At 40.1% G+C, this 25,081-nt stretch overlaps 2 protein-coding genes across 3 annotated transcripts in view; one reads left to right on the plus strand and one right to left on the minus strand.

The window, feature by feature from the left end:
• ap4e1 (adaptor related protein complex 4 subunit epsilon 1) overlaps positions 1-9,131 on the plus strand; it is a 65,069-nt gene extending 55,938 nt beyond the window's left edge. Inside the window, exons 19-21 of the mRNA XM_059639198.1 lie at positions 505-695; positions 3,431-3,591; positions 7,795-9,131. Of these exons, the coding sequence (XP_059495181.1) occupies positions 505-695; positions 3,431-3,591; positions 7,795-7,961 (519 nt within the window). The 3' untranslated portion in view covers positions 7,962-9,131. The remainder of the gene's footprint in view (positions 1-504; positions 696-3,430; positions 3,592-7,794) is intronic.
• A 4,416-nt stretch (positions 9,132-13,547) lies between these two features.
• tnfaip8l3 (tumor necrosis factor, alpha-induced protein 8-like 3) overlaps positions 13,548-25,081 on the minus strand; it is a 66,955-nt gene continuing 55,421 nt past the window's right edge. The window contains exon 2 of one of the 2 annotated variants that reach the window (XM_048562918.2): positions 13,548-24,028. In XM_048562918.2, the coding sequence (XP_048418875.1) occupies positions 23,466-24,028 (563 nt within the window). In that variant the 3' untranslated portion in view covers positions 13,548-23,465. Of the gene's footprint in view, positions 24,032-25,081 lie in introns of both variants that reach the window. The other variant, XM_048562917.2, reaches the window with a different exon arrangement.

The raw sequence follows: 25,081 nt of genomic DNA on the forward strand, positions 1-25,081 counted from the left end.
GGAGTTTCGAAAATTGGGGATGACTTGATTGCCCCTCCTGAGGGGCATTGACAGGGTGGATGTAGAAAGGATGTTTTCTATTGTAGGAGGATCTAAAACTGTTAAAAATGTTTTTTTTTAATCATTGTTTAAAACTAAAGGAGCACTTATTTAAGACAGAGAGGAGGACATTTTCTCTTGAAATGGTTGAAAGCTTTTCTCAGTGGTGGAAGCAGTCATTGAATATTTTTAAGGCAGAGGTGATTAGATTTTTGATAAACAAAGGATAAACTGGGGAGTGAAATGGGGGAGTAGGTTCCAGGAGCCAAGTGGTCTAGTCCTGTGCCTAATTTACACGTTCATAAAGCAGTTTACTTTGTGGAGGATCTCTTCCGAACCCAGTCTACAGCAGGAACACTGTTACCATTTTACCGGATCATATTTTTATTGATTAAATAGGATATTGTTGTACATTTGTAATTTTAACCTTCACATCACTCTTTTTAATTTTTTATAATTATGCAGACTGCTGAGAGCATGGACTTTCCTTTTCCAGTGGTGCAATCCCAAACCACAGTCAATTGTCAGCTCTGTCTACAGATGGTCAAACCATGTACCCAGGTGCTACTGACTGGACACCTTACTTATTACCTAGAATCTAGTCAGTGTACCCAGCAGGAAATTACACTTGCTCTATTTTTAATTGATTTCATCAGGTATGAGATTAATGTTTACCAAAATTATTAGTTATAAACATTGCTTTAAATTTCAGAATGAATTGCTATATTAGAAGTTTGGCTATTACTTTGAATATTGAAAGTTCTTTGCAATTTTAAATATTGATGCATTCTCTTGTGCTGTTTGCTGAAAGTGTTTGTGTATTTCTAGTTTTTGAAATGAAATTGAACAAACTTATTGCAACTTACTTTTATAACAATATTTCAATTGAAATTTCATTTGTCATTTTTGGCATTTGCACATTTGCTTATTATCATTAAGGAAAATTAGGAACAAAAGGTCCAGAAGTAACTAGCTATTAAAGGTTCTGAATAAATTGGATATTAGTACTCTAATTCCAAGTGCATAAGAGCCTTAGTTCTTAACTGTTGTTGAGGGTAATAGCCAAATATTTGGCCCCAAATATGTTTCATGTTATATTCAAGCTCCTATTACCCTCCTCTGGGGAATATGGTTGTGAACTACCATCTTTAGGCCTTTAATTTGCTTGATAGGCAAGTAAAATATTTAATATTAATTGGACAGTGCAGTTATGAAAATGGCATTTACTCAAAAATATTAAGGTGTGATGCCTCTCTCCTGATTGAATAACCAGCTGTGAATGCTGGTATCCTGAGGTAATTGATCATGTAGTCAGTTCTGAGTGGAAGGAGAAGGACCAACTTCCAGAATTCATTGGCAAGGTTGATTGTTGTCTGGGAACAATCCAACCTATTGTCTTTCTAATCCTGTGAAAGAAAGTGCAGGCTCACCTGTCATCTGTGGGACAGTCTCTGGCCAAGCTTGCTAATAATTGGATTGAAAATGTGGAATATAAAACTGTTGGGGAGGTATTGGTTATAATGCACTTTCGGTATTTCCTCAAGTGCTGATACTCTCATTTAAGAAGAATGAATTGAAACTGGCCACACTTAGTTCAGAGATAGCAACAGTCTTGGAGTCTGAGACAGCACACTGTGGAGCTGGAGGAGCACAGCAGGCCAGCTCCACACTCACTTCAGTCATTTTTGCAGGCTGATGAAACCCATACTGGAAGGCAAGAGAATTCAAAAGCCCTTGAAGTTTTTGACTTGGATCCTGTTTTTCCTTTTAGCTGAGACGGGTGTCCTTGCTGCAGCTTGAACCTCATCATTTTTTACTAGATCACTGCGATTGAGCTTAAACTATATTCCCTGAAATGCTGAACAAATCATTTTCCTGTTGTTGTGAGGATTGAAAGTAAGTGGGCAAGGATTTAAGGCACTTGGCTTAAAAAGCAGTGATGTCATGAAGAAAACACGAATCATGCAGTAAGTAGTTAGGATCTGAATAATGCTGCCAGTCTGTGCTGGAGGTGCAGGTTCAATCAAGGCACTTAAGGAGGTGACACTAGGTACATTGTTCCTTTAGAAATCAGGGACAGACATGTTCGGCCTAATGTTGCCTCCTGTAACAGTTCTGCGAAATTTTATCTATTTTAGCATGAGGAGATGCCATCTGGAGTTCAGGGTATGCCCTACAGTAACAGTTAAGAATAACTGAATGAAGAATGGATGTAGGCCATGTTCTAACAGCAGCCAGATGAAGGTAGCTGACATGTTTGGACCATGATTCCACTTTAAATGGCAACATCTCTATGTAAGGGAATAACGAAACTAAATTATTTTACATATGCAAGGCTTCTTTTTCAAGACTTTCGCAGTAAGTGAACTAAAGAATGCTTGTATAAGGTCAAAAGTACCTTTCAAACTTCGATTATTTCACTTATAACTACAGTTAAATAGCTGTATTTCTCAAGCTATGATATTGGGTGACTTGAAGAGTATCACTAAGCCATAATGCTCATTTAAAGAGTAGTGAAAACACGATGGGTTGAATGGCCTCCTTGTGCACTGTAGCAATTCATTGACATTGTGCAGTTGGGGAAAAAACTTACCCACTTTACTGAGGTTATAACAGTGAGACATAGGTTACATCTCTTCTAATAAAAAAATTAGGTAAAGACTAAGAATATAAGGCAGTATTTACAAGACAATAAACTCCTTTGTGCCTTTTCAAATCATACAACATAGAAAGTGGCCATAGTGCTTTTGCCTCCTCTTTGAAAGAACTAACCAGCTAGTTTCACTTCCCTGTTCTTAGAGCTGAAGAGAAATTTCTCTCAACAGTGAGAGAATACGTATCACCCATTTACACATGTAATGATAAATTTTACAAACCAAAAGAAATGCAAATGTTGTAAACCAGGAACAAAAACAGAAGTTGCTGGATAAAGCTCAGCAGGTCTGGCAGCATCCATGAAGAAAAAGTCAGCGTTAATGTTTCAGGCCAGTGACCCTTCCTCAGAAAGATAAATGTTACCTTGTTTGCATTCAGAGATATTGGACACCCTAGACAGAGGAAAAAAAATCGAAAAATGATTACACAGATGTAACAGTGTTGTGTTGTTTCTCAGCACCATCCTTGTATTGAGGTCAGAAAAAGGAAATGGTCTGTCTTCACAAGGCAAACCCTGAGTATCTGCCCAAGTTGGACCTTGCTGGTTTGTTTAGTTCCTGTAACATTTTAATATCAGAAATTGGATAATACCCAGTTAATTCTCAGCACAAGTGTACTGGCCCTGTCCTGATGAACTTGTGAAGTTAAATGTAACTTTTTGACAAGTACATAGTTAGAATTATTGTTCTCATTTGACAAGTTCTCTAACCCAGTTCTCTTGTCTATCTGCTTCCAGGCCATTAAAACTGACCACTGAAGAATTTGGGCACCTTTGGCTTTCACTTTCCAATGATGTGAAACAAAATCTTAGCTTTACATCAGATTCACCTGAAGCTCTACATTCAGCTCTTGGCACACTGCAGAAAGAACTGAAGCTGCATATTGTGGATATTATAGGTAACGTTTATTTATTATGCAGCTTCCTGAGCTGAAATTATATTTTAACAGAATCAATACTTGTCTAGGCCAGACCCCCTAAAAATATTTCCTGTTACACTATGGTCATTTTACTTTGCACTTCCATTGAATTTTCCCTCTCAGCTTTGCTGACTTCATGCTGGAGAATCTTGCTTTGTGTGATGGTTGGCCTGACATCTTATGTAAAGTGGTGACTGTTCATTTGTGAACCTTGACCATGAATGTCAGCTATCTAGGTGACTGCAGTGGACTTCATGGAGAAGACTGATCCATGTATCATTCAACACCAATGTATATTCATTCATCACTAATCAGAAGAGCCGTCTATATGCAGGTAGCAGGTTTTACACGATGTCCCAAAGTATGGAGTCCTGGGAGGAGTTTCCCTTGGAAACTTTAAATATGTAAAAATTGCTCATTTGTTTAACTTTAAAACAAGTTATAGTTACCTTTAATTTGTAAAGGAATTGGGAGATTGGCTAAAAGAGTCTTGTGAGAGGCAGTGCTTCTGCCAGTTGGCTAACAATGGGTATATATCATAATTTAAGTCATAAAAGAAATTTTATATCTTATGTTTGTTTATACAAGACATTGTTAAATTTGAAGAAAACAGTTTGACACTTTAAACGTGCAAAAAGAATAAACGAATAATGTTTTGCCCTTTTTCTCTTCCTGATTTCCATTTTCTCAGTTTCCTCCTCTTCTATACCTCCCTTTTCAACCCATTGATTTGTAAAAAAACATTGAATAGAAAATAGTAGAAAGACACATTAAAAGTTTTCCAATACATCTTTCTGTTGGTGTGTGTTTATATACCTGCCACTGGCTTGTTGCTGTGTTTTGGACTGACCTAGTGGATGGCATTGATGCAGTAAGCTAATTCCAAAGATATTGTCACTTACACAGAGATAGCAGAGCAAGAAGGGTCCCGACCTGAAACGTCAACATTTCTGCCCCTCTGCTGCCTGGCCTGCCGTGTTCTTTAAGCTCCACATTGTGTTGTCTCATCAGTTACACACTTGGCCAGTAGATGTCAGCAGCAAACTGTTAAGCGAGCAGTACAGAATTCCACCTTATGAAAGTGACTATGTCTAGCCAGAGACTGGAGTAAAACCAGTCTGGGGAAGGAAATTTGTTTTTTTGTGTTATAGAAATCTTCAAATCCTCAATTTTTGGATGAATTTCTCCGGTTTTATTATGGTTGCATGAAGCATGAAGAGGTATCTTGTTGAGGTGGTGGGATTTTGTCTGCTGGCAAGGAGTCAAATCAAACCAGATGCCAAATCGGCAGTGGTGAGGTTAGGATCAAGACCGCAGAGTAAAAGGCCTTGCCTTCCAAGAGTTTTCACATAATCAAGAGGGTCTGCAGAGCCACAGGTGATTGTTTCTACAGCTGGACAAATAGGCACTGGAATGCTTGGGGGTGCCACAGAGCAGTTCTGGTCACTGGGACCTATAGGGTGGGAGTTTGGCAGCATGCAGTAACAGAGGCAGAGAGGTTGGTTCTCAGCTGCTCCCATACCATCCTGATTTATAGCTCCTTGAGCAGACCACCTCTCCACCACGATCACCAGCTCACAGACTGACTGCACAGTTTTAGCTTTTGTGTAGAGGCAGCTCCACCTGCAGTTGGGTTACTCCCAGCAATGCTGAGATGAGGCGCTTGAGTGGTCCACATAACATCCTTGATTGGCAATGGGATGGGAAGGTCAGCCTTGGGTCTTCCCACTCCCACATGATTCTGGCAGAGATGGGAAGGCAGTGGGTTCAGGTAAGAACCTCCCCATCCAATTAAATGCCTTTTGCGCATCCAAAAGCCCCAATAGTGAGAACAGAAGATTTAGAAAATGGGGAGAGGAGCTTTGTTATATGTTAGCTGGCTTCTTTTTTGAGAGTTCTAATCCCTCCCCTCATTAACATTACTAAAGTCATTGACTAAACAACACAAAATCCCATCCAATTATCATTAATAACTTGTTAACTCAATTTGTAACAGGATTGTCAATTTGACATTCTTCATTTATTACCCTGCAAGCACTTTTTTGTAAAAGAGCTTTTTGCTAGTGACTATGAGAATTTTATATTTACCATAATTTTACTTTGTTATGTACTTAACAAAATATTGCCCAACCTAGTCAGGAATTTGGACTCATTAAGTTGGTTTTAGAAAACTAATACTTAGCTGATTTAAGTTTGCTTCCTGTGCCTTCTATTTCAGTGGAGGCATTAATCCATTTCAAGCACTTAAACATTCTCAATAATCGAAGGTGGAGATGGGTTTGATCTTTATATTTGGTTAGCTATGTATACCTAAGGTTATAAATATTGACTTACAACCTCCAGAAATTAGTGGTTATATTTGGAGATCTCTGTCATTTCAAAATGTCTTTTTGTGCTGCATTACACAGTCACCAGCCAGAAGCGTTAGTGCCAAGGCCCGTTTTGTTGAAAAATAATTTCTCCCCCCTTAACAGATTGGCATACTTTAATTCTGTCTTCAACCCTCCTCCACTTTCGCCACTTTTGTTGTAGATTTTGTTCCAGTTGTGTGAAAAGTCTTGCATTTTTCCTTTTCCTTCTGTCTTCCTCTGTTCTGCTTCCACTCTCTTTTTCACCTTTTATATCTTGATTTTCTTGTCTCACATCTTATTTCAGTGTTTTCCAAACATTTTCCCATTGTGACTCAATTTTGGTGCTTGCTGGTTGCTGTGACCCCAAACCCTTGCGAGGGCTTTTTCCAGAGGTGGGGGACTGGAATTAGGAATGTTGGGGAGGGTATGAGTCTTCTCTAATGGGTTTGCAGCATCTAGGTCACAGCGTTTGGTTGGCTTAGGTTGCATCCACCTTCAAAACGAACTCCAATGATCTAGAGAGGCCATGCAGCTTTTAAAATTCAATCGCTAACTGGCTTTGCTGTGTCAGAGTTCATGGCCCCAGAATGTCAGTTCACAATCCCTCTGGAGGTTCTGACCTTCAGTTTGGGAACCTCTGTAATTTTCTTCACATTCCACACAATCTGTGTTGGAAACAATTTAGAAAAAGTTGAAGCAACTTGAGTAAGAGAAAATAAGTAGTACTGAATACTGATCTTTATTACCCTGTCTGCTTTATTGAGAATTGCTCCTGTTTTGATTTGGGTGCCCTTTTATACTGCCATATTTGATTCAGTTTTAAATAGGGATATTTGGTGAAAGCATCATGGTCAGTAGACTATAACAGAACTAAGCATTTAAGAAACTTAGTATCATCAGAGACTGCATGAATGTTTGATAACTGAACTCTCCATCCAAACAGTACAGTCAAAAACCCAGCCTCTCCTCACTTGATGTATTTGTGCAAATATTTCTTAGCTGATTTTCTTTGTTTTTGCAATTCCGGGGAATTCAGGCCACTTTAGACATCCGACCATCGTCCCAACTAACAGCCAATTTGAACTCTGACCAGGAATTGAACCTGGAGGCCTTTCTGCTGTGCATGGCTCAACCCTTGGCAACAGTGAACAGTGGAGAAGACTAGTCCACTACTTTTATACAATGTCGCCTTTTTGGTGGGAATTTTTTAACAGGCATTTAAGATCAATGTATCATAGCCAATTATTGACCATAAATAAAGTTAATCATCACCATCCCAGCAGTTCACGGGAGTTTGTGAACTGCAAGAACATGTGCAACTTGAAACCATCTTCACTACTTTGTTTTATTTCAATGGCTATTAACTGTTCATCCTTCTCAGTAGCACAGTTCTGACTGTCTAATTTAACATCGCTATCAGACCGTGTTTAAATTATGCTGTTTATTTCTTTAGGTTTGAGTCGGGGGTGGGGGGGAAGAAATTATACTGAATTAACCGCCTGTGACCATTTCATGGAAGGAATGCTACTTGGTTTCAGCTCATGAGTGTTGTGGATGAGCATGTTCTCCCTCTTTCCTGGAGTGCTGTGGCAACTTGCTCCACACTGAGCATGCTTTTATGTACTGACCTCAACTGGACGGTGTGTGGGTTGTCCTGGTACAGAAACTGGTGGGGAGGACTGTTCTCCCAGTACACAAACCACACTTTGCATTTCATATTGCAGTACTAGCTAGAAGATGTATGTTGGCGAAAGTAAGCATTGCCGCACACATATTTTCACTTGCTAGGTATGGAGCATTTGTCCAAACTAACTTTTTCTTCCTTCTGCAGGAACAGAAGGGATAATAGCATGTCAACTGCTCCCATCGACGTCTTGTTTACTTCACTGTCGATTTCATGGTGGGATTTTATCAGTGTGGCTGCGATCACCTTGCAGTGTCCTTCCAGACTGTATGTTATATGAATGCCAAAAGGTGATGCAAAAAGTTCAACTTTAGCAAAAACTTGAGCCAAAACTAAAGTAGACTAGCTTGTGTAAGCTTCATTGTGGTTTGCAGAGGTTATTGTGTAGATTGGACTCGTGGCTGAAGTGTTTGCTGCAAGATTTCTTGTTAAAGCTCAGTGAAGATTGGTTGTTCTTGAACAGTGACACAAGAAATTGGTTAACCATTGTAAGTGACATTTAACTGGGGTGTGAGATTTTGCAATAATTAAAACTTTACCAACACAGCAGCTACTTGATCAATTTTTGTAGTGTCTGTGATGGACATGTTTCCCTGGTGGTTTTCTTTGAGAGATGTTCAAATATTTCACTTTGTTATCATTTCCAAAGTTTTTTTTACATTGGAAGTTCCAGTTGAGACCTTGGCTATTGTCAAGATGCAGCAACGAAATTCCGAGTGTGCACTACTGGAAATGAGAAGAAATTAGATCAAACATATTTCACGCATATTTGAAATGTGGGACATGTTGGGATTGATGAAGTAAATGCACAGTTTCCTACACTTTTGCTAAATGCCAGGAACCTTGGGATGCTGTAATTTATTTACAGTTTACAAGTAAGCTTAAAAGTTCTCATTTTAAAAATTTCACCAAAGTGCACGCCAATTTATTCTGCCTGTGGTACAAATTGAAATATTGGTAATCTATTCAAATACCTGAAGTATTTTGTACATATGTTTTGTTGTCTTTTTCTAAGCATTGAAATGATCAAACCTGTTTTCTTTGTATCAAGCATTAATATTAGATCTCATTTGCTGTAATTAGAACTGAAATACTGGAGCAGTGAAGAAATGTATCTGTACCAAGCAGCGATTTACCACTCAAGCATTTTAATTCAAACACTCAAACTCATTACAAGAGCTCTACTGGTTTGTTGCACTATAATTAAGTGAGTTTGCTTCTTATTTTTGCACTGTGGACAAGATAGAGGTAAAAATCGGGGAAGACTTTTCATGGTGAAACAGGTCAGCCCCGCATGTAATTTACAAATGTTTATTGAAGACTAACCCAAAGCCTTATGTTTGTATAATATAATAATCCAAGTTGAGTTGTACTTGTGGTACAGTCTCCCTATTTAATAACAGATATGTATATTATATATAAAAATACCATATTGTAGGTGTTTTATTATGGTTTTCTTAAGCACCTGTAATTTAATAAATATACAATGCCTCAAAAAGCTTTTAGCCATATCATTTTATCCTATTTCTCAAAACACAGCCATTTTCCATATCGTCATACTATGAATCGTACTTTACAACCTGCAGTTGCATTTAGTTCAAAGTCATTACTGACACTGACCAGCCAGAGTTGATAGTAGATGTCAACTGTGATGTAAACTGGTTTCTTAGTGATACTTAATTTGACGTGAAATGTTTACTGTTTCTTTTACCATTCTCCTTCCTCCCTCTTTAAAGGCATAATGCGCACACATGAACTATGTACATTACTTTAAGAAAGAAAACCTTTTAACTTGATCTGCACTACCTTTAAGATTTTTATTTTAAATTCTAAGTAAAGATCTTAAAGGGCTTTTAATGAAGACAAGTACCAGAAAAACAATAGGTTCATTGGCTATTTATCTCATCGTTATTTGATACTTTATTGGTGCAACATAGTTACATTTAATGGCACAGAACTGGCCTCCAAGTAACTCTGAAGAAGGTTGAGGGTCAATTTGGTGTGTTTGAGAGATTTTGTAAATTCAAGTCTTACTTATTTTTCACAATCAACCTCAGCTGTTGGGACTGATGGTTGGTTCCATTTTTTTGCTATCTAGCTGTCAGCTTCATGACATGCAGCTAATGAAATGAGTGGTGTAAGTGTAATCAGATTGACACAAAATACTCCAAGGCAGGTTATCATCGTCTTTGGCAATGTTGCTTGTCAACATTGTGGGATTATGACTAATTATGACTAATAGGTACTGTAATTTTCCATAATCAAATAACTCCTTGTACAGAATAAAGATGGGTCTCAGAATTTCGTGTAAGAATGAATCTTGGGTGTGGGGCTTCAGTGTCTAACACAGTAGGTCAGGAGCACCGTTGCGAACAGAGTCCAGAAAGCATGTGAGTAACTGAGACTGTAGTAAGTGGTGAGAAAACTAAGAGGAGGGGGGGAAAAATACTCACTTGACCCAGTTGTCAGCATTCTACCTATTTGCAGTTTTGGTAGGAGTGACTGCCACATAGTCGTAATGGAGACACAGTCCCATGTGTACTTTGAGGATATTCTGTACTGTATTGTGTGGCAGTACCATCATGTTAAGTGAGAGAGATTCAGAACAAATCTAGCAGCTCAGAACCAGGCAACCATGAGGATCGTTAGGACAGCAGCAGAATTATTTTCAATCGCAATCTATCTATGACACCGCATTATGCCATACTCCTCCATCAGTATCAGATTGGGGAACAAACTCTGGCTCAATGAAGAGGCATGCCTAAAGAATGAGGCATAAACCTAGTGAAGATACAATACAAAATAACCTGCATGCCCAAACCAGAAGCAGCACGCAGTAGACAGGGCTAAGTAATCTCTCAACCCAATTGAGCAGATCTACAGTCCTGCCGCATCCAGTCTTGAGTGGTGGTAACCAATTGACAATTGGAGGAGGACGCTGCACAAGCATCCCCATTCTGAATGATGAGGTAGCCGAGCATATCTGTATGGAAAGACAATGTTGAAGCACACGTAACCACGTTCACCCACAAGCAGATGATTCATTATGGCCTTCTCCTGAGGTCCACAGCAGCATAGATACGAGCTGATTCAATTCACACTCAGAAACACCTGAGGATATTTAGATCACCAGAAGGTCTTTAAATGTGCAAAAGGAGACTGCTGAATAAGAGCCCATGGTGTAAGGGACAAGGGAATGGCCTGGATAGAGGATTGGCTGACTGGCAGAGAGTGCGGATAAAGGGGACATTGTTCAGGATGGCAGCCAGTGACTTGTGGGGTTCCATAGTCGTCGGCGTTGGGACCACAATATTCACATTATAGATTAACGATTTGAGCAAAGGAACTGAGGGCTTTGTTGCTATGTTTGCTGATGAGATGAAGGTAGGTGGAAGGAGGAAATGGGGAGGCTGCAGAATGAGAATTGGTAAAGAAGTGGCAGATGGAATGCAAAGCAGGAAATGTGAGGTTATGCACACTGGAACAAAGAATAGAGGTGTAGACTATTTTCTAAGCAGAAAGCCGGTAAAGGCTTTGGAAATCCAAAGCACAAAGGGACTTAGTCCTCGTTCAGGATTCTCTTAAGGTTCATTTGGCAGTGAGGAAGGGAAATGTAATGTCAGCATTCATTGCAAGAGGACTAGAACACCAGAGTCGGGAAGTGCTGCTGAAGCTGTTTTAAGTGTCTGATGAGACCGCATTAGGAATACAGGGAGGAGTTTTGGGCCTTGTCTCTAAGGAAGGATGTGTTGGAATGGTTCCAGAAGATGTTTGCAAGAATGAACTTAGGAATGAAGATGTTGTCATATGAGGAGGTTGAGGTCTCTGAGTGTGTACTGTGAGTTTAGGAGGGTGGGGAATTGCATTGAAACTTGGAGAATACTGAGAGGCCTGGATAGAGTGGACGTGGAGATATGTTTCCACTGGCAGGAGAGACTCTGACCCAGAGGTGCAGCATCAGAGTGAGGAGATGACCCATTAGAACTGAGCTGAGGATGAATTTCTTCAGCCAGAGGGTGGTGAATCTGTGGAACTCATTGCTACAGAAGTCTATGGAGACCAAATTATTGAAAATTGTCTTTAAGGCAGAGAAAGATTGGATCTTGATTAGTGAGGAGATCAAAAGTTATGCGAAAAAGGCAGGAAAACTGGATTGAGAAACATATCAGCCATGTTTGAGTGGCAGCGCAGATTCAATGGGCAAAATGGCCTAATTCTGATCCTATATCTTATGGCCTAAGACAATGGATGCTACAAAGACTTTGGGACCTTACAGAATTCTGGTCATAGTACTGAAGACTTCTGATTCAGCACAGTCCTGCCACTATCTGTGATTTTTTCTGGTAGAGCTACAGCATTGACACATCCCTGATATTGTAGAAACGGTGCCAGTTATTTCTTGTCCACAAAAAGCAGGACAAATCCAAACCAACCAATTACTACTAAATTGGTCCAATCTCAATAGTCGCAATGTGATAGAAAGGATCAACGATAATACTATTAAGTGAAACTTACTCTAAAATTGCCTGCTCATTATTAATTTTCCATTCTGCCATGACCACATGATTCCTGACCTCTTTACAACCTTGGTTCAAACATGGATGTGAGAGCTGCTCTCAAAATGAGGCAAGAATGACTGTTCTCGAAATTAAGGCATTAGTTGACAAAGTGCAGTATAAAGGATCCTAGTAAAATTGAAATTAATGGGAAACGGGAAGAAACTTTTCATTAGGAGTCATATCCAGCACAGTAGAAGATAGTTAGTAGTGTTGGAGCCCAATCAAATCCTGGATATTTGCAGGAGTTCTTCAGAATTGCATCCTTTCTGTTCACACCTTAAGTGTTCATTCCCTCTTCACTCACCAGAGCAATGTATATGTATTGAAGTGAGCTTGTAGAGCATTTGGTGGCTCAGGGAAAATAAAAATAATAGAAGTATAAACTCTGGCAAAACTAACAGTATTTAAGTTGAGCCTCCCACCCCGCCGCCCCCCCCCCCCCCGGCCCTATTTATTACTGAGCATTAACTTGCATATGAATATGGTTGTTCACACAGGGCAGCTATTCAGGTAAGTGGACTAGTTTAGTTTTGGGATGCTTGGTTGGCATGGTCGGGTTGGATCAAAGGGACTGGAAACATGTTCTCATCAACATTGTGACTCTGCAATATGATATGTTTATTTCTATTCAGATAATAAATTGCCCTTGAGCTAGCTATTTTGAATTAATATATGTAGCTTGAATGTAGCAATGAGATCAACTGAACATATACAATTGTTTCAATTTGTGTCTTTTTGAATAAAACTTAAAAGTGAGGTATTGTTTGTTCTGTCAGATGGACATTAAAGATCTCAGATGTTTTTCAAAGAGAGAACACTACTGATTATGCTTAGCATGAAAAGAGATAGTTCTGATGTTGAGCATCTGTCTTCCTGGCGCACAGGAAGTTACTGCAGGAGTTCCTCAGAATAGTGTCCTAGGTCCGACCATCTTCATTTGCTTCAACAATGACATTCCCTGCAACGTATGGTTAGAGTTAGAAATATTTGCAGATGACCATTTGTGACTCCTCAGATACTAAAGCAGACCATGTCCAAATGAAGCAAATCCTGGACAACATCTCGGCTTGGCCTGGTAAGTGGCAGATAATTTTGTCTGACGTGTGTGGTCTAAATGACCATTTTGTACAAGAGAGAGTCTAACTATCACCCCTTGACACTCAATGGCTTCACCATCACTGAATCTGCTACTATCAACATTCTGGGATTTACCAATTCTTTAGATGTGTAATCACGTAACAAAACAGACAGTTGTTTCAAAGTACAGCACATTTAATATACATATTTAAAATGCATGGAAAACTTATAGTACATGACTAATAGTTCATGCAATGTCTGTGCATTACTAGAGCGAAATATACCAAATGTGATGGAAATATGGTTTCAAAAATAGGTTGCAGATTGACCATTTGAGACTATTTTACATTCACATTGTAGCCTATCAACACAATACAGTTATGTGCAATAGAAAAATTGAACAAAAACTAAAGGGATGTAGCTAAGATAAAAAATTAGCAAGTACATACAATAATGTTGAACATATCTGAATATCAAAAGCGTAGAAAGAGTCAGCAGTCGTGAGGCAAATTCAACTTGAACTTTTGAATCAGTTGCCTGTGTTCTGGTTGGTGACAAAATGTACTTACTCTAGCTATTGATTCACAGTGAAAGATAGTTACTTTGAAAAAAAACTCGTATTTGTATAGTGCCTTTCACATCAGGAGGTTCTAAAGTGCTTAGCAGCCAAAGAACTGCTTCGAAGTGCAGTCATGTTTGTTATGTAGGCAAATGCAGCAACTGACACTTGGACAGCTAGGATACACAAACAATAATGAGCTAATGATCAGTTAGTCTGATTTTGGACGATGTTTTAGAGAAACACTGACAGAAACAATTTCTTTATCAAAAGTGCGATGGGATCACTCACTATAATAGGTGTATGAAGCTTCAGTTTATTATCTATAATACACTCGTCTCGAATGGGAATAGGCCACAACTCCAGAAGCCTGCTTTGCCATTCTGATAGCTTGTGGGTAATGTATAGTTATGCCTTTTGTTCCAAATCTTTATACACCCTATTCAATCTGTTTTAAATTTCATTTGACCCAGCATTTATAGCCTTTTACAAGAGAAAGAGTTCCAGTTTTCTGATTGGCAAAATGAGATTCCTCAATGGTCAAACTCTATATTTTTACAGATAAAATGGTGTGAAGCTGGATGAACACAGCAGGCCAAGCAGCATCAGAGGAGGAGGAAAGATGACGTTTCGGGTCGAGACCCTTCTTCGACCCGAAATGTCAGCTTTCCTGCTCCTCTGCTGCTACTTGGCCTGCTGTGTTCATCCAGCTTCACACCGTTTTATCTCAAGATTCTCCAGCATCGGCAGTTCCTACTATCTCTATGTTTTTTACAGTTGTTGTATTCCCTTGTACTGCGCTTGTTAGAGGAAATAACTTCTCTGTATCCACACTATCTAATCTCTACCATTTTAAGCACCTCACTTAGTTCACCATTTCAAAGGAATCCAAATCAAATTAATGTAACCTAAGTATCGGTTAAAAGTCTAAAATTTCACCTTGCACTGTTGGATTATTTGAATTTAATCCGTTAACTGGGACAGTGAATAATTCCAGTTGTAGCTATAATTTAGGAATAATTTGTCATTGAAGACTAAAAGATAATATACCCAAGGGCATTGATGTGTACAATGATTACAAGTTTTCATCACGACTTGAGATATCAATGCACCAAAGAAGAGGTAATGTTATAATCATTCCCTGGATCCTCTCAGTCTGATTTCTAATTTTAAAAAAAAATTTCTATGTTCCATCCCCCCTTTCTGACTGCAGCAGTTCTACACCCTACAGGTCACCAAGCTGTACGTAACCCAAAACATATCAGCATCAACTTTTCTCCCAGACTTCCTAACTGTAGAGGCATTCTGCATTGTAGAACTTCAATCTTCACTGATGTTCTGCCAAAACAAAAATGCTCAGATTATAAATGTCAATGGTTAATGCTTTTACTTTTTTGCCAGCAATGTAATACTGCATTTGGCAAGTGTGTCATACTGGTGGAAAGCACATTTGACATCGCATTTCAAATGGATCATCATCATCCACAGTTGACTACTGGCAAATAAATATACAATGGAATGTCATTGTGGCATCACCTCTCATCTTCTGTCTTTTTTGTCTGTGGGTGAGCCGAATTGGCAATGGCAAGGCCCCCTTCAGATCTTCCTTTGAAATCAGGAGCCTGGATTATGAATCCTGCCCAGTCTGCGCTTTGTGCTCAGCAGTGCCAATGAGGAGGCTATCCCTTACGTTCCCAGGATAGTAGAGTACACAGGGCAGAGAGGGGACAGTGGGTGATGTCAGGGGAGTCAGAGCAAGAAGGGACTGGTTTCTATTGGGACCCTTGACTGAGTCTTTGAATGAGGGCCCACAAACTGCAAGCATTCTGGACAGTTTCATCTGTGGTGCATTCTGTATGATGATTGGCTGCTTACAACCAGATTAATTCTAGCGGAAATGGAGTGACATCCATAAGACGTAATTAATTGGCCACTTATGGACTTCAATTTGGCAGGGAAGGCAGGTCAAGTCTAGGCTTTCCTGCTCAGCTTAATTCTGATGGGGAGGGGTGATGGGGTATCATGTTGAGGTTGAGGGCTCTTGTGGAACAGTGGTAATGTCTATGTCTCTGGGCCAGGTGATCTGGGTTCAAGTCCTGCCTGTTTGAGATGTGAGTCATAACATCCCTGAACAGACTGATATGAAAATGTAAAAAAGATGGAGAGGTTCATGCATATATCACCCTGCCTATATAAATGCCATTCCTTCCTCTAAACTCACCACCAGCAGAACATAATATTCTGCCCCATAGAATGGAACCTCAATTTTGAACAGAGTTCAGGCGGGTACAGTTGAAGCTCTTCTGATTGAAGATCACTGACCCGTACAGATGTGACCAGACATGTTGAATATCTCTGGCACTTTGTTCGTATTTATAATTTCCAGCATTTTGCATTTGCCAAGGGTTTTCTCTCCAATGTGAGGCTGTTGACCTGAAATATTTTGTTTCTTGTTCTATAAATGCTGCCTGACCTGTTAACATGGTTTCTGTTTTAGTTTCTTTATTTTTCATAACAACTTGCAACAAGTTTGGTGAAATCCCAAGCCAATTCTTAGTGCAGCAGGTTGAAACTCAGTAGACAAAAATGAGGTTGCAATTATAGACGGGTGTTTGAAGAAGTGTAAAAGGCACATTGCTGTACAGGATCTTTTGAGGTTAGGTTTGTTAGGCAGTGACTTTTTTTAACCTGACAAGTGAAATTTTATGATTAAGACTAGCAGAAGAATGCTGCACCATCTGACATACACTTCATCTCGACAAGAGCAAATCTAAAATATCAATCACAAAATAATGTTTAAAAATCCAATATTTTGCCTCAGATGGAGGAAAAGAATCCTTGGCAAATGACTATCAGAAGTGATAGTTCTTGTTTTGAAGGAATTAGTAACTAAATTGCTGCTAACGTGTGCATGCCAACATACAGTGGATTGGTAAATGTAAAGTGCCTAAGTCCCAGAGGGCTGCTTTCTCAATAGACAGGTGATTGGGGTTTAACCTCGGGTCAGGAGTGGAATTGAGAAGGCAGGACCTTCACAGTAACCTCAGTCAGGAAAGGAATTGAACCCATGCTGTTGACATCACTCTGTATTGCAAAGCTGCCATCCAGCAACATTCCTTCTAACTTTTATGCTGGCTACACAGACATCCGAAGTTTGAGAGTGACCGCCTTGAGGAACTGGAGATTAATGCTGGCACTGATTATCATGCGTGGAACATTGGTGAGTAGCCAACTGAGCTAACCAACCACCTTTGGAAGGAACAACTCTTACAGGATATTCCATTTGTCAATTTACAGCTGGGCTAATTCTCTGCTTGAAAATGAAGGATATGCCTTGTTAATATAAAGTGATTTTTAACTGAAAGCTTGCTTTATAAAGAACACAGCTTTTACTTGATTGAATTTTGGCATGAGGCACTGCATTGCCTCTAGTTAATGGGATATACCAGTCTGGAAATTTGAAGTTTATGAGCTAACTGAACATAGTGCAGTTATGTTGGTGATACATTTATCATAGATCATTAGCAAGTTGAGATTTGCTAATGAAATTTGCACTGAGAGATCTGCTTTCCCATTTCAGTCAACACATTCAGGCATTACATAGTTAAGTGTACAACATGCAAATGCAGAGTAGACTTCCTGCTGTCGGGCCATGAGAATCTGTGCTGCCCGCTAAATTAATATAACATTGCTCTCATTTTCCAGACCTTGTGGTTTCTGAGTGATTGTCAATCAGGGCCATTCGGTGCTGAGGGTCTGTACCTACTGGGAGCTAGTTTGAAAATGCTCATTTATTCCACACAGGACCCTCACAGTTAACAGACAAAGGCGGCTTTCATTGCGTCAGTCCACAGTGGATTCCAACTGTGAACCTAAAGGCAATAAGCCAGTGTTTAAGACACTGCACCACCTTGTTTCTTTGCTTTTTCTCTTTCTCGCCTTTCTTTCAAGTTTATATGAAACTGCCAGTGAACAAAATTCTGTGTGAGGTCAATGATAAATCAATTTGTGAAAATGTTCCATACAACAGTGCTGCAATTGTAAAAAGGAAGTAACGAGGATTGATGGTGATATCAAAGCAAAGTGCTTTAACTGGGATTTGCCTACTATTTGGTTGATTTGAATACTGTATGGTTAAATCATTATGACAGCTGCAGATGCCGTTTACCTCCTTGGTAATGTCTCTTAATGTCAGTAGATTCTTTACATTCTACTCCTGAAAATCCCACAGCAGCTTTTGGTCCATGTTGCCAGTGTTGTGTAATGGATGTGCGTATGAACACAGAAACTAACATGCCTACCTCTGATTAAGCTGAGGTGGATACCACCCAATCTCCTGTGCTTTGGTTAGCCATACAAAATACTTAATGATTACTGTGCTAAGTGTCAGTTCTGAAGAAAGGTAATTGGACTTGAAATATTAACTCTTTCTTTCTGCACATGTTGCCAGACTCGTTGAGTTTCTCCAGCAATTTCTGTTTTTGATTCCCTATTCCTAGCTTTCCTGCCTTTTTATTCCAGCATATGGCCCAGATTGTGGCAGAGAGACATGGAGCAGCACATTTGGTGAAGTTCATTAATGACACAAGGTGAACTATAAATAGCCCCCAGGCCTGTTTACAAAATATTAATGGGTTCAGTGAATTATTAGTTACATTAGTTGAAAATTGCCAATAATACAGATTCATTACTTTCTCATAAATATTACCAGCAAAAGGTCGGCTGTTTGAGAACAAAGTAAACCTGCTGATATTGATGCCTCTCCTTGTCCTTCACTGTATTTATTTCAGTCGTGATTTTAGTAACTAAGGAAACAGGCTCATTGCATATATTCCAAAGCTTTTAAAAATAATCCAAATACAGGGCAGATAGAGAACAAAAGACTAAACATTTGAAGAAGATAACCTTTAAAACTGACTTTACATTATAATTATTTGAAAATTTAGATAAAATTGCAGATTGTTTGATTCTATAAAACCAAAGACTGTCATTTAAAGTGACAGTTTCCCAAATTCTTAGCATTGGTTTTATTTTGAAATTATTTAGAAACTTAACTGACATTTCACAAGACTCTTTAAGGCTTTCTGTCAAAAATAAGCATTTAAAGCAGGGCGACCATTCTGCTCCTGTTTACTTGATCAAAAAGCCCCTCTTCAGAAACTGCAACTTTATGTTGGTGACAGCATCTCCAATTGGTTGGTTTAGGTGAATGCTTGTGACCTGCGGTCACATTTTTATCTTAAGGTGCTTTTGTATTTTATTCAAAATCTCTGGATCTAGTTCATGGAGAGTGATAATGTGTGCATTTCTCTAAGACTTTTACTCTTGGATTTAGAATAGTGTGTCCCTGGATTTGCTGTCTTTCAATTTTCCACAGAAACAAACAAAATTCATAGAAAACAAGTTATCTACATCTTTTCAGCTGCTGGGGTATTCAGAGAGCAGAATTTTTTTTTGTCCATCTAAGATGCTGAAGGAAAAGGGAGCCATACTTGTTTCTATTATAGAATCTGACAGTTGTGACTGCACTGATTGTAACCAGGTCGGCCAGGTGGACTTCATAAAATGAGTTCCCTGATTGGACCAAATTAACAGCCCCAATCAGGGAGCCCTGGCTGCCAGATAAGAACAGGAGTGTCAGATATCTTGTTCATTCCGAGTGCCAACTCTGGGGGAGCTGGATCAGTGTGAATGACTCTTGATGTGTAAATAACTTGGTGGGATACCGGCCTCTATGGAGTTATCTTAGTGGCGACAAGAGAAAAGCACTGCTAAAGAAACTCACTCACAGCAGTTGTCTTTGAGTTGGGGAAAGTATTTCTGGCATCGTGCCATTTTTTGGGAAGCTTGACTCGTTCGATCCTGCTGTCGAAGAGTGGGCCCAGCATTTGAAAAGAATGCATTATATTTTCTGGGCAAATGATATTGGGGCAGATGAAAAACAATGAGTAATTCTCCTGACAGCTTGTGGGCCCGTAGCTTTTTCAGTTATTAGGATCCTAAGTTTCCCTGAGGCACGACATATGAAAACTTTTCAAGAGGTGATGGATTTACTTGAGGAATATTATGATCCCAAGCCGCCTCTAATTCTGAGACACTCAGTTTTACTTAGCAAATCAAGAACCAGGGGAATCTGTATCGGGATTTTTGACTACGTTAAGATGATTGGCAGACATGCGACTTTGTTTTAACCCTTAATGAGAGACCATTTGGTATGTGGTTTAATGATGTAACTATGGTAAAGCACCTACTACCTGACACCCAACCGCACTTCAAACAGGTGCTACATCTGGCTTATCAGTGGAAAACGCAACAAGTGGAGCATGAGAGTTATAGGGTATTCCAATGGAAGTGGACACTATCACCTGTCTGAGCTTGAGGGACGCCACTTGAGTGAAGGCAATTGCATAGCCTCACTTGGGATATACCCTGAACAAAGGGACTCCAGGTCAGCCCTCAGAAAGCACCAAAATAAAACCAAGCCTCAGCCCAATGATAAACATTTTCTTCAGGATCTGGGCTGGCAAGCCATTGTAGTTGCTGTCAGTATGCGGACTTGAGACAGGAACGGTCCCACCAGACCTAAATTGAGTAACAGAGCTCATAGGCCGGTGTCCAGGAGAGTGCACACCCTGGAAAGTTCACCTACATCTGGTTTGGAACAGTTACATTGCTTAGCAATATCCATATCAGAACCAATCAAAATAAACAAGTTCTAATGGAAGTTGAGAAGGAACAGCTGTTTCAGTGATCGCAGAACCGGTCTTTAAGATAATTCACTCTGGACTCCAACCTTTAAGTTTATGCAAAGACCTTAGCTAGACTGACCACCTTCACCGGGGAACCTTTACAGACTAAGGGTGCAACTTCAGTTCTGGTCTGTTTTGAGAAGCAGCTGGTTCAGTCACCACTGATTTAAGTAAAAGGCTCAGGCCCAAGCTTAAGGGGGGCAAAATTTGTAGAGCGAGATTCACCTAGATTGGTTCAGCATTTTTCCATTAGAAAATGCTTGTCTGAGTGACGACCTAATTAAATACCCAGATGTTTTTCAGGAAGGTCTAGGAACTACCGAAGAGGTCAAAGGCCCTTGCATGTTGACCAGGAAACAAATCCACAATTCTTGCCCAGTGCCATTTGCTCTAAGGTCTGAATATGTAGGTCCTTTCATGAGCTCAATGTTCTTAGTCATTGTGGGTGCCCACTCAATGTGGCTACAAGTGCATAGACTTCATTCCTCAAACATGGGGCAAGGATAGAAATTTACCTGCATCTTTTGCAATACATGGATCCACAGAAATGTTGATCATGGATAACGGGCCGCCATTTTTCAACAGAGAATCTGAGTATTTCCTATATATGGACAGCTTCATACCATCCATCATCCAATGGTCTGGCAAGAAGAGCTGTCCAAACTTTGAAGACAGGCATAATGAAACAGCCTACAGCTTCACTTGATACCAAACTGCCTTGGTTCCTATTTGATTATAGGACCACACCTCATGCAATTACAGGGATAGCTCCAGCAGAATTGCTAATGGGGAGAAGACCCGCACCAGATTAACTCTGATCTTCCTGGACCCGGAGGTTGTGGGGGGGGGAGGGTGAAATGATATGAGGAACACTAATGTTAGACACTAGACTCTGCTAAGTGAGAGAGAGAGAGAGAGTTTACTTCAGGGGATGAAGTTTGGTGTAGGAGCCACAGGAATGGCCCATGGTCAACATGAGGTCAGGTCCAGTGATGTATAAAGTTCATGTGGGTATGATGGTCCTAAACAAGCCTGTGGGTCATAAAAAAGCTGCAAATTCATAAATGGTGCGGGAGCAAAACATGCCTGTCTCCTCAATAGCTTTTCCAGCTGTTCCTGTGGGCTCTCCCGCAAGCGTTGAAGCTACCTCGGAATCTGATATTGACATGATAGATGCCACCACCTCAATGCCTTTGCTGCCTGAAGAGGAGAGTGAATTTTTCTGAGATGCTCCAGGCATTGGATCCAAGAGGCGAGTCTCTGTGTGTGTTACACACCACCCATATGAAAAGCAGAGTTGGAGAAATCTGACCAAGTGCTTAAACGCCCCAACAGGAGCTACAAAAATGAACTGGCCCACGTCTTTGAACTCTGGAAGTTGCGGTGGGGGTTGCAGTCAGCCAGGTGGTCCTCAGAGAAAATGAGTTCCCTGATGGTGACTGTTAACCTGATTCAATTTGGGACCTCTGGCTGCCAGCTAATTATAGAAGTGTCTGACATCCTATTCACTCTGAGAACTAGCTGTGAGGGAACTGGATCAGTGTGAAGGACTCTGTGTATAAGTGAAGGGGGACTTGGTGACGGGACACTGGCCTCTCTGGAGTTATTTCAATGACATACCATCTACCAGCTGCATTCTTAATGTGGGAAACATGGCTGTACTTCATTGGGGCTGGAGATTATGTTGTGACTTAAATGAAAACAAGTACTTAACAGGAAATGGTGTGGCTCCTTATTTCGTGAAAAGATGACTCTTCCTATGACATTTGCAAGATGTGGTGGTATTATTTTTGTTCTGGGTTTTAAGTATTGCAACAGTATAGAGATAAGGAGAAACTTCTTCAGTCAGAGAGTAGTGAATCTATGGAATTCACTGCTACAAAAGGTTGTGGAGGGCAGGCCATTGAGTATCTTTAAGACGAGATAGATATCTTCTTGATTGTCATGGGGATCAAGGGTTACAGGGAGAAAGCAGGAGAACTGGATTGAGGAACTTATCAGGCATGATTGAATGGTGGAGCAGACTCGGGGTGAATAGCCTAATTTTTGTTCCTATGTTTTATGGTCTATCTGCCTTTGAATTAGAAAACAGTCTGTATTTTTTTCTCCCTCTCCACTAAGCATTGAATATACTTTGGAATCTGAGATGGTCACAGTGGACTGACTAGTGGGTCTGGATTATTTTTTAAATTTAGGAGGATTGTAAGAACATCCTACCACACAGTGGTGGAAGCACAAATCTATAGTAGCTTTTGAAAGGTATTTGCATAAATAAATGAGAAGAGGAATTGGACAGCAAGAATGACACTCGGGGGGGCGGGGATTCTTTTCGAGTTCTGGCACAGGCACTGGGCTGAATGGCTTTCTAATCTGTAAGCTGCTTCAATTCTGCTTAAGCAATGAATATGTTTGACCTCAGCTATTGTTGCATTTTCAGCAACGTTGGAGCAACATTTTATGGGTTGTTTAGCTGAAACTACTGAATTGTTATAATTTTCTGAACATAATAGCTCATTGTTACTTGAATTGAGGTGTTGGAAAATACTTTTAACATCTGAAGATAACAGTATTATAAACATCCCAACCTGTGCCAGTGAAAATGTCATTTAAATTTTTACAAAAAGCTCCTTAACATGCATTGTCACAGCAGATAATTTACTCATCCTCCACAGCAACAAAATTGGTTCACAATCTGGTTTGTTTTCAAATGCATACACTTACAGTATAACAATCATAGACAAAAGGGATCTCTGTTGCACTCAAATACAAACAATTGGAATAGACCATCAAACCCTGCAATGATGGTACATGGGTCCTTGAAGACAAGTGGACAGTGGGAATTCAAATGTCTTCTTTTTGTTTGGGCAGTAAAGCTCAGATGATGCCTTCATCCAGCAGTTTGTTGATGCCCTCGCAGATTTTCTGCAGATACTCTTTGTAAACTCCAACGGGATTGTACAACTCAGACAAAAATTCCACATCTGCAAAGAGTCTGAAAACGTGATCAATGCGTCCATGGGATTTGGGAGTGAGGTGCCGCTCGATCAGAATGTGCAGCAAATCCTTGCATTCAGTCAGCAGCTCTGCCAGAACATTTCTATCGAAGGTAAACTCAACCTCATAGAAACTGACTGCTGTCATGGCTGCCTGATTTAATTTCTTCTTGAACTTATCCACCACCTCCACTTCGTCTTGGTTGAACTGGTTATTTCTGTAGAGGATTCCGATTTTTAGGGCAATCTTGATCAAATCCTTCAAGACTTTGTGGGCCTCTTTCTTGTCATTGGTGTAATCTCTGGTTACTTTGTACAGCTCATCAAGGATCTCACTACTTGTGTCGTCAATGAGCATATTGGCCACTGCCTTGGTAGCCATTTTGCTCAGGATCTTTTTCTGAGCTTGCAGGGCCAAGCTTTTGGAGTTAAAGGATTCCGTTCCTGCTGTGAAAATAAAGGGGGAGAGAATTACAGCGATCACAAAACATTTTCATACAGTACAGTTACACAGTAGCCTCCACCATAGAAACAAGCTATTCTGGGTTCTACTGCTATCTACTGGCATTCATCTTCACACAAGTTGGTTCCAGCACGACTGACTCTTGTGTCATTAGGTGCTATAATTGGGAAAGACTGGGAGCATTGCTGGTGAGGTTAACCATTAAAGCTGGGCTGGAAGGGATTTTGTAGTATCGTGGTATTTTTCCTGCCCCTGGACAAGGAGACTGGATTCAGTTCCCACCTGCTCAGAGGTGTGTAATAATAAGGTCTGTAATGTGAAGACATATAAGAGCTGCGAGTTTTGGGTGGGGGGGGTGAAACAGTGGGAAGGGGAAGACTTTAACACCCACTGGTGACCTCACCCACACAATACATTCACAAAAACACAAATAGATTAACTCTCCCCAGAGATTATCCTCAAAATAACTTATGGGAAAGTCAAAATAAGGAATAATACCTTGAAATATAGGTCTGCTGTTTAAACAAAAACAGAAATTCTTGAAGAAATTCAGATCTGGAAGCCTCCGCGGAGAGAAATCAGCATTAACATTACAAGTTTAGTGACCCTTCTTCAGAATGGGTGGAGAAAGAGTCCAGAGCAAGAGAGGGGGATAAAAAAGAGCAGGCAGATAAAGGGATTGTTGGTAGTAAGCCTGGGAAGCACAGAAGCAAGATAGATGATAGATGAGAACGGGGGCTATGAGTAGTTGAAAATAAGTGTCAGCATAAATATCAGATGATGAAGGGTCTAGGCTCGAAATGTCAACTTTTGTGCTCCGATGATGCTGCTTGACCTGCTGTGTTCATCCAGCTCCACACCTTATTATCTCAGATTCTCTGGCATCTGCAGTTCCTATTATCTCTGTCAGCATAAATACCACCTTTTTCAAGTTCCTTCTGAAGAGGTTCATTGGAATTGAACCACTAACACTGACTCCTCCCTCTCCGCAGATGCTGCCCAAACCCTGCTGAGTTTCTCCAGCAATTTCTGTT

This window comes from Stegostoma tigrinum, chromosome 33 (assembly GCF_030684315.1).
Source record: "Stegostoma tigrinum isolate sSteTig4 chromosome 33, sSteTig4.hap1, whole genome shotgun sequence".
Classification (NCBI taxonomy): domain Eukaryota; kingdom Metazoa; phylum Chordata; class Chondrichthyes; order Orectolobiformes; family Stegostomatidae; genus Stegostoma; species Stegostoma tigrinum.